Here is a 12,627-nt window from a genome sequence, read left to right as displayed (position 1 = left end):
AAGAAATTTTACGATGAAACCAAAATTCCATCTTGAGGGCATACTTATATTTTAGCAATTTTAAAAAAATCAAAATTAGGGCCTCCTGGTTTGTTCAGTTGCTTAAATGTCTGACTTCAGCTCAGGTCATGATCTTGCAGTACACGAGTTCGAGCTCCGCATCGGGCTCTGTGCTGACAGCTCAGGGCCTGGAGCCTGCTTCAGATTCAGTGTCTCCCTGTCTCTCTGCCCCTCCCGTGCTCATGCTCTGTCTCTCTCTCAAAAATAAATGTCCAAAAAATTAAAAACAAAAGACTATGTCTTTTATTTTAATACCTAAGTGAACAATAATGAGAATGCTGGAGGAGGTAGTGAGTTAGTTATCTCTGACATGACATTCAAGGCATCAGTAAGCTAATCCCTTAGTGAAGCCCAAAAATAAAATCTGATAGATGATCTATGATCCAATAAGGTATATTTAAAAGCAAAGAAAAAAAAATCTAAGAACCTTGGATTTCTAATTCCAACTCTTCTATCACTTCCTGGAGAATATACCATGACATGAATGGAGAAATCCTCCTTGCCCTTCAGACCTGTCTCCATGTCCACACTGCACTGCAACATTCCTACAATGCTTTGAGGACATGTTTTGCGAGTAGCGGTTGTGTTACCCACTAATGCAGTGGTTTTCACACACAGCCATACTTCACTGGGGAACCTACAAGGCTGAGAGTCTGAGTAGGCATGTCAGCAGTCAAGACCCACTTGACTGTTTAACAAGGGCTTACATCTCTCAAGTTCACATCAGCAGGAGAGCTGGAAATTGGGACAGGTCACATATTACTATTTTTTTCACATTATTTTGAGCATTCTGTGTATATTTTTAATAATTACGGAATTCTAGGCAAAAATAGCTGATTAAATCCATAAAATAGACTGAAACCTACAAATAGAAAAATATGTGAGCCACCATAGTAGGCTACTTATTTAGACCCAGACTCTGTCTCAGTAGTTTTCATATTTGTCGGAATGACAGCTGTGGAACAATGTGCACTGACTCAGACGTAATTGGAAAACACTCAATTGTGCACATCCCATGGTCAAACTGCATTAGAAAAATTCCATGGAAAGAGGGAACAGAGAAGTAATAAAATTTGGAGCTCGCCCTTCAACAAGGTGGAAGTGATACCCATCACCACTACCTTCCTGGTCTTTTCTGTGAATGCATGTATTTCAGTGATCTCTCTTAAGACTGGTTTCTAGAAGTCAAATGTCAACCCATTGTTATGAAAAAAAGATAAAAAGGCATTTCAATGGGTAAGCAGTGCTTGAGTAACCACATGGGGCTTTTACAATTTCTTATTGTACTATTAGGTAATGAAACTCTAAGTAATGGATTTACATACATATTAGATCTTCTCCGAACTGATGCTGGCCAATATGCTCAAATAATGAAGACAGCATCGGCAACAGAGCCACCGTGGTATAATTGATAATCTGAGTAACACCTTTGGGTTGGTTTCGGGTATGGGTGAACTGGCCTTGCTTGAGATTCTCCATCGTTTTCTCCAGGTCTTCTGCAGCATTGTCCAGAAAAGCTCTGAGCGCACTTTTAACACTCTCCAGGCCAGTCTTCATGACAGTCCTGGCAATTAGAGAAGGGAGAACACAGACCTTGCAAAAGGAGCAAATGGAATACAAATAAAACCTGCTTCTACTTATGTTTACGTATCCATTACTTTCACTCAGTCAACTACTTTATTTCTCTCTCAATAAATTTTTTCAACGTACTTGAACTTACAGTAACCTATTGCTCTATGAATCCATAACCTTTCCAAATGTCTTCATAGTCAAATTAATGAGGACCCAGATCAAAAGTCAGTGCTCATGCTCTGTATTTTCTACCAATTTTGAGAGTATTTGTTTTATAACAAACAAAACACAGGTTGTGAGCCAGTTAATCCCACATCCAACACAACTGAAATGTTTTCTGAGGCAATGGTTGTGAAAGAAACACTGAATGGCAACTACACCAAGTCATAAAATGATATAAATGTTTTAGGAGTTAAGTGTAGCCACCAGCTAAATGAGCCTCTAAAGGCTGAACTTTGTACAGAAGTGACCCTCTAATGCCACTACTTTCTAGTAGGACATTAAGGGATATGATAGCATCTACTTTTTTGATTTATTATACAAAACACTTCAAGTAAAATTGTAAATGCAAAAATAAAGAACCCAGGAGTATCATGGAATATTCTCCATAGAAGACATGTAGGAATTTTTATTTAGATTTATCCTGGATAATAAATGAAAATAAATGTATGGTTTAAAGGCTGAATCAATCCTGCGAGATCCACTGATTTGGCATTTAGGCAATCTATTGAATTTCCAGTCCTCTTGCTAGGAGGGCAGAGAAAAAAGTACACAGACTTGGGAACTGGTCTACTTCCATACTTACTATGCAATCTTAAGCTTAACTTTACTTATCTGTAAAATAAGAATAAACCTCATGTCCCTATAAAGTTAAACGGAACACAAGTTACCACCTAGAAGCTACTTAGGCCTCTGAGGTTGGCACTTACCATCTTTACTTCACATGATACATTCTCAGTTCAACCCTCAGTTATGTACCTAGCTGCTACGGAAATTGCTTGAAATTTAAATAACAATTTATATACAATCATAAAAATAACAGAATGCCATTTATTAGTAATTTACAAAATATATTTTCATCCACAAGTGTTTACTACTATTCCAAAGACAAGAAACAAGGTGTGTCTTGATATTCTTTTGTAGCATTAATACCCTCATTTAGACAAAAACATATCCATTTACCTTGCATCCAAAGTTTGACCCAAAATATGAAGACAGTTGACAATTGATGTGGCATCATTTCCTAAAGAGGAAACAAAATGCTATATAAATCGCCCTGAGGACTTCTCAGTGATCTTTTCTAGTAATATTTGTGTACCAAAAATTAGTCAACTTGATAATAACTCAATTAACAAGATTTTTTTGATAATCAAGTTTAAAATCATGCAGTTTTCTGCTGAAAAGTGGTTATGCAAATGTAAGTAGAAAAGCAATAAAGCATGTTTCATCAAGTAGCTGACATACTCAAGAAGCATTCAAAGCACTGTGCCAGGCTGGAGTGTTTTAACGGAATTCTTCAAATATATGCACCTCCCTATATTGGCTCATCTTCCTCCTAAGTCCTACTGTGTTACCAACTTTTAAAATCAGCTCATATTCTTTATGAAAGGAGAGGGGCTAAAAGTCCCAGAGATAAATTTAATTCTTTTGCAATTACCCACACATCTCTGCTTTCTTATTACATTCAACTGCATTAGGATGAATTATTTTGCCTAAATGTTCTTGGCCTTTGTTGAAAAAGAACCATCAGAAGCTGAAGAAGATAAATCCTACTCTTCTGAGATATTTTAAATGGGGATGGCTTTTCTTGAAAGATGATTCACCCATTTCAATTGGTGTATTTTATCAGAAAGTACAGAAATATTAATTATGAACTGCTGTATCTATTTTACTTTGTGATGAAGATACATAATAATAAATAAAATGATGAATCCAAAGTTACAAAGTAATTTGACCACTCACAATATAGCTTGCCATTATTGCTTTCTCATTTTATGCTTCCCTATTTATAATATACATAGTCATGTCCCGGGTTCTGAGGTCTGAATGTACATTTTTAATAACATTTGAGTATGTTATACTCTTTATGCAAAAAAAAATCCTAATATACATGAAAATTAACAACTGCCTTAGAATCTGGATAAGACAGTCTAGTGATACGATACAAATAAGAAAAAAAAAATAAGGTATTCAATGCTAAACTCTGAGTTCTTTAATAAAATGTTCTTCCCTTTCTCCTGTGCTTTGATTCTCAGAATTTCTGGTAATAATGAAGACAAAATCAGCAGAAAGGCCAAATTTGTTATGTTCCTGTCCATTGATTAGTGATGGTCCTAGGACTTTCACTGCAGCCCACACAAGTATTATTCATTTGATTATTCATTCACTCAATAATACACGTCAAATGCCAGGCATTAAGTAAAACAGGGTTCTCATGGTACTTGCATTTTAATGGGGGGTACAGGTAAAAAAAAAATTAAGAAAAAATCAATACGAACCTAGTATCAGGCTATAGTAAAAAATGTATTCTTATATTTATATTAATTATATATTATATATGTCAGGGAATAGGGATTCGAACTGGATAGGGTAACAGAGTGAGTGGTCACAAGGTTCTTTTAAAGAAGGTGGCATTTGAGTAAAGCTTTGAATGAACAAATCATGTCTATACCTGAGCGAAGGGCCCAGACAGAGGGAGCAGCACATGCAAAGGCTGTGAGGCAGAAAATGAAGCTGGTGTTCCACGCAAGGCAGTGAAGGTGGCTGATGTGTGATCAAGATTCAAGGGAAAAAAGAGGGGTGTGAGGTAGAGAGGAGAGGAGTGGCTAGGTTTTGCAATTAGAGCAAGAATTCTGATTTTTTTTTTCTTTTCACATGCAATAGAAGACATTCTTAGGCTTTGAACAAAATGGGTTCTGACTTCTTTTTTAAAAGGATGAATTCACAATATGTGAAACTCTGGAAGGGCAAGAGTGCAAGTCGGTTAGGAAGCTGCTACAGTTGATGACAGTGAATTTGCATTAGGATATCAGCAGTGAAGAAGTTACAAATTTATTTTAAGCCTTTGCTTATGGACTGAATGTGAAATGAGATGGAGAGGAATCAGGGATAACTCCAAAATTGGGTGAGCACTTGTATGAGCAACTGGGTGGATGGTGGTAAGATTTACTGGTGTGGAGAGAGAAAAAGACAGGAGTGGAATGAGGGAGGTGGGGGCAGTGTGTTCTGCTTTCGGTGGGTTGAACGTGATGGGCCTGTTAATGTCAGGAAGAGATACAGAACAGGCCATCAGTACACGAATATGGAGTGCAGAGATCTGAGTTGGAGCTATACATTTGGGCACCATAAACATACAGATACTTTAAAGAATCATGGGCCTGAATGAAATGGGCTGGCATGTTCATAAATACAGAAGGAAAAAAGGTCTCTGGGCCTCCAACGTTTGGAAGTGTGAAAGATAAGAAGACAGCATAGAAAATGAGAAAGAGAAGGCCCAGGAGGAAGATGGGACACAAGCAACACGTGAGGCTCTCATGTAGGTATTATTTACTCTTTGTCCTAAAAATCAGCTTTTTCCCTTTTCCTGCCAGTACAGATGACCAGTGTTTGTACTTTGAGCCCATTCTAAAGGAATGGCTGGGGTACTGTAAACCTCCATTAGTATGAACTCGTGGGTCAGGATTTTTGCTCCCTGGTACAGGCCAGCCTCTAGGATAGAGTCTGGCAAACAGTAGGCATTCAATTCAATTTTGTGGGCTGTGAAGAGCAGGAAATAGTACTAGTGGCCAGACAAATTCTTTGGGTCAGATGAAAAGGCACAGGGTTTATGCGAAATTTCTATGATTATACAGTAATCAACCATAAGCTATGGGAATTGTCACATTTTGGTATACTCCATATTAGATGCAATACAACTTTGAATGGAAACATCTCCGTGTAAAAAAAAAAAAAAAAAGAAAAAAGTTGGGGGAGGATCCTAAGGAATGTAGGAAAAGTACAAATTGAATCTTCAACATTTTGTTGTGCAGACTAAGCAAAAGCATCAATTCTATCAGAATGGGTAGAAGCCTAGCTTATGGTTAGTCTTGAAGAGATAAAGCATGTAGCAAGAGCCCTTCTGAAGGCTCTCTGGATCACCATCATGAGAAATGTCAATCATGCTATCCGGTAAGAACAGGAAAAGCTAGTGAAAGTGGAGTAAGATGATAAAGTTTTGAAGCGATGAGAGTATTTTCATTTATTTAACTACATGTAATTGCTTCACTACTCGGACTAGAATAAACACCAAAAGTTTGATACTTTTCAACTCAGGTTCTTTCAAGGTCCAAACCACTTCCTTTGTCTTCAAACATATCTGATCAACACTTCTGGAAACACCTGTGGATTGCCTCTGTCTCTGAGGTTGTGTGTTCGCATCACTGTGTAGGCATGAAAGGTACATAATTAAAATCATAACCTATACCTGAATCTGATAGCAAGAGGCAGCAAGCCTCTGGTTTTTAAAATGATTGTATTAACTTATAAACTATTACAATTCTCTAAATAAAAAGAACAAAGTTAAAGATGTTAGAGTCAAAATATTCTTTTTGTATCTTCATCTCAACTTGTTTTGTGGTTTTTAATATAATGTTCCTATAATTCAGGAGTTTTCAGTGTTATCCAAGATCTGATGTGCAATGTCCTGCTTCTGTTTTGTAGTCTGACATTTCAAGTGTTATTGGCTCTCTCTCTGCTAGGAAAGCGGTGACAGACTTTCTAATTTATATTCTTCTTCCTCACTTGTCTTACATGGCTCTTAACACAATATATCACTGTGTTCTCTTCTTTGAAGAAATGAATAATCTTGGCAGAATCCTCATTAATAATGTGAAATAAAATTATGCTAGAGGTATGTATTTCTCTTAAAATTATGAGAGGCTTAATAGTGACTGAAAAGGGCCATGACGTTATTACTTCTAAGTCTGCAAACTGAACAGAATAAAATTACTGAAACTTTAACCTAGTGAAACGTTTCAGTTAAACTGAAAATATATTTTAGATAATTACATATTCTGGTTATTTACCCCACAGTAAGGACATTCTCTCAAAGTGGCATGTTCAAAAGAAAGAAATATCTGTATCACCCTAATACTATTTTCATTTCTGTCGTTTCTCACCTATTTCTTCACAAGAAATATGCTATTTTTTATATAGGAAACTTTTGCTTTTGCTATGTCCACTGTAATCAAACAAAAGAACTGTTACTCTAGGGAAAGACCTTAACGATACCTTAGTGATGACAGCAATAATCAGGAAAAGTAGCACATTGTGCATAATTGAACGACTAAATTCCCAGCATAATGACACGTTCGGTTTTCAGATATGCACTATCCTCAGAGACCCTGAGTGCTGTAAGTGATTTTCCTTTCATTATGTGTCCCATTAAACACAAGAACGATCTGAATATTCTTAGGGATAATATGTACATGTACTAATTATCTAATATCTCCTGATACAAGATGGCAGTCTCATTTTAAACACTTGAATGGGTTTTGGGGATGGGGAGGTAACAGATGGGTCAACATAAATTCCACCCATTAACTTGTTAGTCAGGGAGAGATACCAACTGATAGAATCCACTATATCACTTTACTAATGAGACTCTGTAAATATAACATTAAGATTTACGTAGCAGTTTAAATCAGGCATCCCCACCTGGAAGGAGAAAACCCGTATTTTAACAAGAACTACTACTTCATTTAAATACGTGACAATACTTATCCTCTTAAATATCCCTGTGGCTTAAACTGGAGTCAAATTAATAATGTGCCACACTAGGTTCTAGGCTCAATGAGGACAAACCTGAAGAAGTTTTGGAGTACTGTGCTCAATTTTGGAGTGTTTGCTTGATTCTAAGCATTCCTAGAAATGTCTCCACCATCAGATTTGGAAACTCTCCAGCTCTCTGGACAATCTGTTATCTTGCTACTACGTTAACATTTACCAGAAAATGGGAAAGTAGAAAAGGCTGCCAATGGATAACTATTCAGTGCTTTCTCAAATAGTTCCTCTAGGTGAAAGGATCATGGTTGGCTAGGTTTAATGATCCTGTTTGAAGAGTCATTAATTATGCATTACTTCCTCTTCAGGGTAAGCACCCTAAGTGGTTTCTTGGACAGCTTAAGAAGTAAAAAAGATATATGATTCTCATGAATTGTGGGATAACTGGATACTAAAATTTTCTTAATAATCTCATAAGCCAAAAAAAAAAAAAAGGAAAATTTCAGTTATTCTGAATGTAAAAAATTCCAAAGCAAGAGTCCTTATCTCATTGTTCTAAGTATCTGCTCAAGACCTAGTTGGTTCATTCCTTCAGTCACCTGATATGGATAAAATACCTACTATGTGCCAGACTTCAGATACAACAATAAGCTCTCACTGAGCTGAGAGGTTTGTGCTGGACAGAGATGTGAATCTGGTGACATCACTGCTGAGATGGAGGAAGGGTACTCCAGCGAAGAGAATGTTGTAAGAGTAGGGGGAGGCACTAAAATCAGGGAGGTTGAGAAAGGTTTTCCTGACAGAGTAGCTAATATTTGGGTTGAAATCTAGAGGGTGAGTAGTTTACTCCACTGAGTGTGAAGAGACTTATGTCTGGGGACCCCATTCTTGTAGGCAATTACAGCAGGTGCAAAGACCCTGCACAGAGAGGGATACGACACTTAACACGAAGCAGAGAGAAGGCCACTTAAGCTGAAGCATAGAGAGCATGCCAGAACGTGGCAGGGAAGGAAGATGGAGGGGTAATTAGGGGATAGGCTATGAAACACTAATGTGGCCAGATTCAGAAATTTTCTTCTCAAGAAAAGGAAGGCCACTGAACCTACCAGGAGAGACTGGACTGTGAGAAGATCTGACTGCTGTGGAGTACGGTTTGGAAGAGCAAGAGGGGATTCAGAGAGAATGGTCAGTCTGTACTGCAAGGACAGGTCACAGATGCCTGAATTGGCCTCACTCAGGTGGTCGCAGTGGAGAAGTATGGAAATCTTCATTCTCCTGCCCTCACAGCCTGAAAGCATGCCTCCCACAGAGCAGAGCACAATAAATGTTTACTGATGGGGTGCTTGAGGGGCTCAGTCAGTTGAGCATCCGACTTCGGCTCTGTTCATGATCTCATGGTTCATGACTTGGAGCCCTGCATTGGGCTCTAAGCTGTCAGGGCCTGGAGCCTGCTTCAGATTCTGTGTCTCCCTCTCTCTCTGTCCCTCCCCAGCACACGCTCTCTCTCACTCTCACTCTCTTCTCTCTCAAAAATAAGTAAAACATTAAAAGGTTTTTAATAAAAATAAAAATAAATGTTTATTGAATGAATGCTTCAAATGAATCCCATTAAGGCATTAGATTGCATTTCATTATTATTTATTTCACATATAAAAATAAAGCCCTTATAAAGTCCTAATTTGCATACACCTGTGGCACTGTGGGTCTCCCTGTTGGAGGCTTAGTTATAGACTCTGCTTCCTCTCCAATTGACTGAAAGGCTTAAACAGGCTGTAATAGGAGGGCTTATGTGTTTTCTAACATGCTTGGCATTCGTAACCAGAATTTCCACTTAGCAAAAGTGGGGAAAATGGTGGGATTAAAAAGCAATATTTCATTAGCTGGCAATGGGTCCTTGAAAATGGCAGATGGGATCCCCAGTACTTCTCAACTTGCCTGGGTCCCATCCATTTCCTAACCAATTTTCTTAAATACAAGAGTGAACCAACTTACAATCACTGGTGAGCATTTCAGAATTCAAACAGAAAGCGTATATACATAACAAAGATACTAATTTCTTCATTGTTGTTTTTTTCCATAAAGTATTTTAATGTATACATCAGAAGTACTGTTCTGTGCGGAATAAGACCTGTTCCCCTTAAAAAAAAAAAAAAAAAACTTAGCTTTTTCAAATATAAAATGAAATGGCTTAAATGCCTCAAAAAGAATATATGAAGCACAAAAACAGTTCTGTACTGATGATCTCTTTAATTCTTAAATGGTGTGTCTCAATGCATAGAACACATTTTAAAGTAGATAAAAGATATACACAAATACAGAAGTCCAAATACGGAGAATCTTCAATTAATCAGAAAAGTCTTTCAACTACAGATGAAATCTCGAAGTATAATAACAATGTAATTTGGCAGCCAGCTTGAAATAAACACTCCCTCACTCATCAGATCCTGAACTCACCACAATCACCACCACCAAGACCAAATATTTTATCTCTTGATTTACATGAATATTCCCCTCGCGTCTCCAATCCCACCTTCCTGTCATGTTGAAAGTTAATGTGTGTCTTTCTACCTCTTTACCTCTGTCGTTGCTCCTAAGACACAAAGCCCAGGTATTTCTTTGTTAACCTCAACTTTTAACTGTCTTAATTTGTCCTTAGCTTAAGTCATAAACAGTTCATGAACTAAGTCACTAGAGGAAAACCACTTTGATCATCAGCATATTGTCCACCAGAGTATGAAAAAAAATGATATCATGTAAAAGAAGGGAGAAGGGAAAAAATCAGAGAATATATGACTATAAAGGGTCATCCTGTGTGTGTGTGTATGCATACTTCATTTTGGAAATGAGTAAATTATAAAGGTTTCATTGTACATGTACTTAAAGAGCCAAGTCCCCTAGATTTCTCTAGGAATCCTTTATGTTTGAAAGCTGTTAAGGTTGCATTTATGTAATCCTTCAACATTCATTATCTTATATTTGATGTGTACTTGATCTCTAAGATTAGTAGTTATTTTAACCCAGTTTAAGAAAGGAGAAAAAAATAAAAACAAAAACGAAGGTTCAGAGAAGTCAATTCCCTCATCCAAATTATTCAGCTGGTCTAGTTACGAAGAAAGCACTTACATCTAGGTTTTCCAATTTGAAGCCCACTATTTTTCCGGGACATCCTATTAGTGTTTAAAGCCAGGTTATAACTGCCACGTGTAAAAGTGACATGGATAAGACTTAAAGATTCCAATAATTTGACAAGTCTGTATTAGAAAATGTTTTATCAATGAAGGCCTCTTGAATTTTGTATTATTATACAGACAAATGCCAAAGCAAATTTGAAACAGAGAAAACGAGATGCTAGAATAATATATGTATATATAAAGAAGACATACAAGTATGCTTTTGAGGTAAAGTAGCTCTCCAGTAAATTCCTGTTAAAAATAAAAATAATAGTATTTAAAGACTAAAGGATTTAAAATACAATGACTAAATAGCATGTCAGCATCATGGATGGTATAAATGTTAAAGTCTGGTTTGTCTCCATGGAGAGGTAGGACAAGTTTCATTAATGTATTTATCTTCAATTACTGCCCCTAAAAAAACAGGAGGTTAAACAGGCAAAAATGTATCCACAGTAAAGGAAGTCTACATGTAGTGCCTTTGCGGAAGGTTATCAACTAGGAAATGGCACAAGGGAGGTTTCTGGAGTGCTGGAAACGTTCTATGTCTTGATCTGAGCAAATGGATATGTATGTGTGGATGGAAAATTTCAACAAACTATATCATCAAGCTATCTTCAAGATTTGTGTACTTTGCTCCATATATGGAATACCTCAAAAAATTTGAAAGGAAATTATAGTGAAATATAACATAAGGAACCAAGAATTTACAGTAAGTAATAACTTAGAAATAGCACAATGGAAATATTACCGTGCTCATCAGTAAGAATGCAAACACTGCCCTTGAGAAAAGGGGCCCCCATCAGAGCTATATATAATAAGATAGAACTCTCTGAAGACAAATGGAGGATACTTGAATCCACTGTTATTATGAGAAAGTTGAAGAGCCACTGACAATTCTGTCTGGACAATGTTCACAGAAAATTTTCTATGTGGAGGAAAAGTCAAACAAAAATCAGTCAACTAGAAATTATTTTGAAGATAATTTGACCATTGATGTGGCACAACTGAAATATTAATGCAAAAACTCAGGCAATTTAAATGAAATACAGGGGTGCATGGGAGGCTCAGTTGGTTAAGCATCCAACTCTTGGTTTCAGCTTGGGTCATTATCTCACAGTTCCTGAGTTCGAGCCCCATGATGGGCTCTGCGCTGACAGTGCAGAGCCTTCTTGGGATTTGCTCTCCCTCTCTCTTTCTCTCAAAATAAATAAATAAATAAATAAATAAATAAATAAATAAATAAATTTAAAAAATAAATGAAATACCATTTTTAATTACTAAATTTAAGACTACCAAATACTGAATCTAAAAACATCAGAAACCAAACAAAGCTTTACATACAGAAACTATCATTTCTAAAAAAATATACTGTTTTAAAGAACTTAAAGTAATTTGTGTGTGTGTGTAAATATATATACACACACATATCTATTTCTCAGTTTATTCACTGTGTCTTGTACACAAGTGACTTAATCCTTAGTGTTTCCTGTGACTGGAATTGAACTTACATCTGTATCAGTACACTAAATATTTCATTACTGAAATTACCCCAATACTGTCTCAAAACCTACAGCGCACAGAGCTAAAATTTGCTTTTGTGGTTCACAAAAGCAGATGCAGGAAACAAAAGCACAAATTCTACCAGCTGCTATAGAGTTCTAAAGCCCCACCACAAGGAGAATCTGTGGAAAGCGGGTGACCGCCCTGCAGGGCTGTCCAAAAGCAGGTGTCCGGGTGTGTGGACTTCAGTTACGTGAGTTCTCAGACACAAACAAAAGCTAACTATGGGGTGACTGATGCTAGAAAAGTCACTTTTGCTAAGTGAGGCCCTTGACTCACTGCCTCTAACCATGAAACTCCAATGTCTGGGATGCAGTCAACATGCAAATCTGTAGTGAAGAGCATTAAAAAAAAAGAAGTGCAATTAATTTTTTGATTTATGACAGCTCATTCTTTAATCTATCAGAAACAGACAAATGAATTCAAGGGCCCAGTTCTGCTTTACCCCTCCAAAGTAAAATGTGGCAGAAGCCACCATGTGCATTCATTTTCTCTTTTATAC

At 37.0% G+C, this 12,627-nt stretch overlaps 1 protein-coding gene across 1 annotated transcript in view; it reads right to left on the bottom strand.

Annotated features, from left to right (window-relative positions):
- RYR2 (ryanodine receptor 2) overlaps positions 1 to 12,627 on the bottom strand; it is a 468,566-nt gene that overhangs the window by 131,406 nt on the left and 324,533 nt on the right. The window contains exons 62-63 of the mRNA XM_039254352.1: positions 2,815 to 2,875; positions 1,386 to 1,624 (exon numbers count right to left, since the gene is read on the bottom strand). Coding sequence (XP_039110283.1) covers positions 1,386 to 1,624; positions 2,815 to 2,875 — 300 coding nt within the window. The remainder of the gene's footprint in view (positions 1 to 1,385; positions 1,625 to 2,814; positions 2,876 to 12,627) is intronic.

This window comes from Hyaena hyaena, unplaced genomic scaffold (assembly GCF_003009895.1).
Source record: "Hyaena hyaena isolate Hyena2069 unplaced genomic scaffold, ASM300989v1 scaffold_485, whole genome shotgun sequence".
Lineage (NCBI taxonomy): Eukaryota > Metazoa > Chordata > Mammalia > Carnivora > Hyaenidae > Hyaena > Hyaena hyaena.
The sequence above is the reverse complement of the archived record's forward strand: the minus strand, read 5'-3'. Positions and strand labels throughout refer to the sequence as shown.